Genomic DNA, 5,720 nt, shown 5'->3' on the forward strand with positions numbered 1-5,720 from the left:
GAATTGACTTGGGGAACCTGTCTGTGTAAGATGTGTTATGGTTTTGTATTTACTTTGATTGAACTTTAGGTGCATTCCTATCTACAAATTGGACAATATTTAATACAGGTTTGCCTTACCAATTGTTTGAGCAATAACTGCATTTGTTATGGAGGAAAATCTTTATGAAACATTTTCTAAGTTATCCTCATAGTTTCATGGGTTAAAAATAAGCCTCCTAAATGTTCATATTGTTGACGGCTAACGACAGGGTTTTTTTTATGTAATTTTTTTTTAATAGAAACTAGTTTCTCATTTTGCATTCAGTTGGTTTAGTTGTACACCCTGGGTAACTGAAGCTCATTTGGCATTTTTATATGCTTATTACAATATATATATATATATATATGTATGTATGTATGTATGTATGTATGTATGTATGTATGTATGTATGTGTGTGTGTGTTACGAGACCCTGGGGATTCACACAGCTCTGTAACTGGTATTAGAGTTTAATATGCATTACCTGCCATTGACTTGAATGGCAGTTAACAATAATCAAGCTTTGATAATGCTTATTGAGCTTTGTAAATCCCACCCTTAATTGTAAATCTATTTTAGGTTAAATGTGGTGCCTCTGTATTTCCGTTGATTCTTTTTCTTACATTTGACTATTTTGACTTCTTTTCATGGAGATCTTGTTTACATCACTCTTGCCACCAGGCTTGTTCAGTCAGCACTGCACCTCTTGCTTAGCTTTACCTTCCTATAAGTAAGAATCAAAGCTTCTGATTTAGTACGGGAAACTGCCAAAGATGCAGAAGTCATCTCCTTACATGGTGGTCTTAATGTCTCATAACTGTTTGCTGCTATAAAAGAGCTTTAGTCCTACAATTGACTCTTTCACTAGAATCAGTTTTGCTTGTTTTTGTTTGGGTTTTTCCTTAAAGTGTCTCTTGTAGGGGCTCTCCTTTTAACTTGGTTGGAACTTTGGAAGTTTCTTTTGGATCAAACATCATCTCCCTTTTTGGAACTACTGCCTCACTTCTACAAGTTTGTCTTCTTCCTACATAAAAAAAAGAGATGGCTGCAGGCCAGATTCTAACACTTTAAGTGTTGACAGGTACAGTGCTATGGCTCAGCCGTGATATCTGTTAAAGGACAAGTGACTATAGATTTGAGAGCAAGTCTTTTTTTCTTCATGACATTTGTTTTTGAGGACCTTCCAGACAGGAAAACATACATGTAGATCTTCTGGCAAGATGCTTTAGTTTTTCCAAAGCTTACCATTTCTCTATGATTTTTCCACATAAAGGCACTTTTTTTTTATTGAACTTAAGCATTCATGCTATTTTTAAATACTTTTTAGTTGCGCTTCAAAAATGTTTTGCACCTGACAAGAAGTGTCAGACCCCAAATATTAGTTTTTTGCATGGTATTTTGCACATGATGATTGACGGATGCTTTTTCCTTTTTAAAAATGCATTTCTTATGACATTTCAGAAAATGTTCTAGATACTAAAGCTGAGCTTTTGAATCTGCAACTAAAGAAGTTTTTTAGTATTGTGCTAGGGTACCAATATGAGACTCTAGTGCATAATAACTGCACTGGATCATTGAAAAGGTAGACCAAGAATGCATTATTTATTGCCAAGTTTTGTCATTCACAATTCATTAGAAAATGTTGTGCTTTTCAGTACATTAATATATTATTAGTATGTAACAGACATCTTTCGTGGACTAATCATGACCAACTTCCTGGTGTGTGAAATAATATATATGCAACAAACCACATAGCAATATAGTCTGACCCCTCATTTTATATTGAATGGTGCAATGTAATCATTTATGAAACTCAAAAGCCATTGCTCAGGAGCTACAATTTAGCATACAGCAAGGCATCGATCTTGGAGGAGACACACCCTCTGAACCCCACAACATCCCTGTTGTCTAGTGGAGTACAGCATCACTTTTGCCTGCTCCTGCCAGTGTGTGCTAACATGACTCTCGAGATAGAGATAAAGTTAGTTTTGTGGTAGGGTTAATATTAGGGCGTGGTTAGAGTTAGTATTGGATTAGGAGTGGAATTGGTGTTGGAGTTATAACCAGGACTGGCATTAGGGATATAATTAGGTATAGCAATAGAATTAGGGGTGGGAATTGGTTTTGGGGTCGGGTTAACATTTGTAATAGGATTATGGCTTTGGCGTGAGCTGGTGCTTTCGTGTTAAGATGGGACTTGGGTTAATGTTTTGGGGAAGAGTTCCAGTTTGTGTGTTGGTTTGGGGTTAAGGGTTTTAGATTTTATTATGTTTACGATTTTTCGGTTAAGGTTAGTGTTGGGAATAGGTTTAGCATTAGGGTTTGTAATATATCTAGTACTTGGGTTCTTGAAAGCATTTCAGTTTTCGAATAATGATTGCATGTGATCTGAGAATTTGGCATAATCACTTTTGTATCTTCATTTTGTTTTTCTTGCATCCTGCAAGGCCAACATTTAGATATTAATAATCTAGAAAGTTCAGTAATCCCTCTTTTTTTATGACCTAAAAGGTCCTAGTTTTTAAAACTAAAGCGCTTTACTAGGTTATCTTGATTTCACATGCATTTCCATTAGATACATTTGCTAGGTACAAGGAACAGGCTAGGTACAAGGTTTAGGTACAAGGCTAATTTACGGTAATATGCCTATGAGCATTCATGATGTCAACCTTCGGGAAGCCCATTTGCTACTTGTAATCGGTAAACCTATATATACTGTAAGTCTTTTGTATGACAATGCTACACGGGAATACACGTAAAAAGCCCTCTATGTTGACACTTTGTTGTAATTGTTATATTTATTTATTTATTTATAAAATATTTTACCAGGAAGTAATACATTGAGAGTTACATCTCGTTTTCAAGTATGTCCTGGGCACAGAGTAAGACAAATAATACATGGTTACAAATACAGTTACATAAATGAACAGGGTATACATTATATACAAGACATTGCATGCACAGTTAAAGAAAATATATGTTATGGGCGTATGAAACAGTTACAGACCAGATTAAAATGTGAGACAGCCTTAGATTTGAAAGAATTTAAACTGGTGGTGGATGTGAGTCTCTGGTAGGTTGGAAATTTGATCTCTAATTTATATTTTAAATAATAACATTTTGTGTTACAATAACTTGGTACCCATGTTTTTATTCCTTCATTTGTATATGTTGTTTTTTAAATACGCTTACTTTTATCCTTTTTAAGTGTACCATTATAAGCACCCTAATGATGAAAATCATTTGGCTTCTTTTTTTAATTTTTAATTTTATATATATTATTTTTATTAGTTTTTATATATGCCCAATTGCAACTCCTACATACTGGTAAAAATATTGTTTACCGATATATTTTTAAGATGCTGATGACAGATTATGTTGTTGTACAATACAAACACAGACAAAGAAGCGCTCCTAGTACAAGTGGTGGTGACGATAATAAATAAAGTTACATAGGTGAATAGTGAATGAAAGATGCAGCTCCAACCTGCAAAAGACTATGTGTTCAGTATATTATAGATTTGGTATTCTATAGCAGGGGGGCGCAAACTTTTTTCCCTGCGCCCCCCTGACGGCTGTCCCCTCGCTCCCGCGCCCCCCCCCCAACCCCAACTTACCCGCGCTCCGGCGTAATGACGTCACGTTGCCATAGCAACGTGACGTCACATGACCTCGCAGCGTCATTTTGACGCCGCGTTGCCATGGCGCCGCAGGGAGGAAGCCGCCGGAGCCTAGGTAAGTAAGGTTTACAGAGGCCCTGCAGCTCCCCCGGCACTTAATTTAAGTGCCTTCGGGAAGCGCGCGGAGCCTCTGTAAACCCCGCGCCCCCCGTCGGCAGTGTCGCGCCCCCCCTGGGGGTCGCGCCCCACAGTTTGCGCACCGCTGTTCTATAGGATGGTGGAGCACAAGAGAAAATAGTAAAAATTGGATCAAAGTTCCAGTGGTATAAAAAATTAATTATAATGATGGGCTGTGCACTGATTTATGTGATCTAGCGTATACTGATATAACAACGTAAAAAATAAACAGACGCTCATAATTTGCTTGAGTTTGATTTTACATTGCATTACTTTTAACATTTGGAGCTAAATGTATCAAATGGGACCATAAAACAATAAATCAGTATCAGTAATACAACATGCATAATCTGCCAAACTAAAATATATACTTTGTCTGGATTATTTATAAGAAGAGTATCATTATTGGGGCATGAACTCTAGTTAGCATATGTAATCTGTTTTGAAGACCCTAAATTCACTATGTCAATCAGGCTTCACGCATGTTTAAGGCAAAAAGGTCCTCCTGAGAGAGAACATATCCTGTTCTTGTCTCCATGTTTCAAAGACAATAGCATGCAGAACTGTTTTTCTTCCAAAGAGAACAAGCAAAGTGATGGGCTAATATGATTGATTCATTATCGGGTTTCAAAAGGCAGTATTGGGCAGCATGGGCTTGTGCACCAGAGGTCTACTTGGGTGGGTTGTTTGTAAGCGAAATATAAAAGTATTGCAGGCAGTAATGAGAAACTGCTCAATGTTCCAACCTTCTTAAGAATTTATTTCAAGACCTCTTAAAAAGCATTTGCCACATTACAATGTTTTTCTGAATTCCTGCAGTTTTCTATAGTTTCATAAATCTACTCACCGTTGAATTGCACCCAAGATCTAAAATGTATTGCCCTTGAGTACGCTTCAAACCGCCCTACAGGTTTGTATGTACGCTAGAGAATTGGGTAGACTTGCATTCCCACTTCACTGGAAACTTTTAGGATATTACTGTATGTACAATTTTGTAATGCATGTAATTAAAATGAGTATTTGAAAGGTACTTGCTGCAAAAAAACAAAAAAAAAATCACTAACAAGTTACATAAACTAAAAATTGTATTCCTTTTTCATCATATCTTTCTTTACTTTGCAGCAACTTGAATTAGTGGAACCCAGCGGTTGGATTCATGTCCCTTTGACTGCTCACAAAAAGCCAATTCGCACCTTTATGATTCAGATCGCAGTTTTGGCAAATCATCAGAATGGAAGAGACACTCACATGAGGCAGATTAAAGTATATACTCCAGTGGAGGAGAGCTCTATCGGCAAATTTCCCAGGTGCACAACTATTGATTTCATGATGCATCGCTTCATCAGATGATGACTTTATCCAGTTCTAATAAAGGGCTCAGATATCACATTTTCGTTTGCAGCATCTCAAACATGAATGCGTAACCATTTCTTTATTTTTATTTAAAACATTTACTTTTCTCGTTTACTCATTGTGGAGTAAATTGTTTTATGTTCAAGTAATTTTAATACATTTTTAAGGAAATATGTGAGAAATTATATTATTTGTATTATATCTTAACTGTATAATTATTAATCTGCAGTTTGATGGTATTTTCTTTTCTTTTTTTTAATAATAAAAAAAAAACTAACGTTTACAAAGGTGCGGATGTATTCAACAGTCTGTATCATAATCACCACCCAGCAGTAAAACACAATTAAGTATAGTGAATCTGAAACTTACTTTCACTCCAGGAGTGTTCCATATGCATTTCTCAAGAGGCCAGATTCCCAAGACTTTCTCTAGCAATTAACCTAGCTTTAATTATCAGTAAGACAACTTGCTTAGGTATCTGTAACTCTAGTCTGTTGGTAGCTCTTGAGTATTGATCTTGGAGAGTCCTGGCACGCAACTTTGAAGGGGA

At 36.4% G+C, this 5,720-nt stretch overlaps 1 protein-coding gene across 10 annotated transcripts in view; it reads left to right on the plus strand.

Annotated features, from left to right (window-relative positions):
* ANAPC10 (anaphase promoting complex subunit 10) overlaps window positions 1-5,397 on the plus strand; it is a 66,589-nt gene extending 61,192 nt beyond the window's left edge. For 4 of the 10 annotated variants that reach the window (XM_075614238.1, XM_075614297.1, XM_075614290.1 and 1 more), the window contains exon 7: window positions 4,940-5,396. In XM_075614238.1, coding sequence (XP_075470353.1) covers window positions 4,940-5,167 — 228 coding nt within the window. In that variant the 3' untranslated portion in view covers window positions 5,168-5,396. Of the gene's footprint in view, window positions 1-4,939 lie in introns of all 10 variants that reach the window. The other 6 variants (XM_075614277.1, XM_075614267.1, XM_075614219.1 and 3 more) reach the window with 3 other exon arrangements.
* Window positions 5,398-5,720: the final 323 nt, after the last annotated feature.

The sequence above is a fragment of the Ascaphus truei genome, chromosome 1 (assembly GCF_040206685.1).
Source record: "Ascaphus truei isolate aAscTru1 chromosome 1, aAscTru1.hap1, whole genome shotgun sequence".
Lineage (NCBI taxonomy): Eukaryota > Metazoa > Chordata > Amphibia > Anura > Ascaphidae > Ascaphus > Ascaphus truei.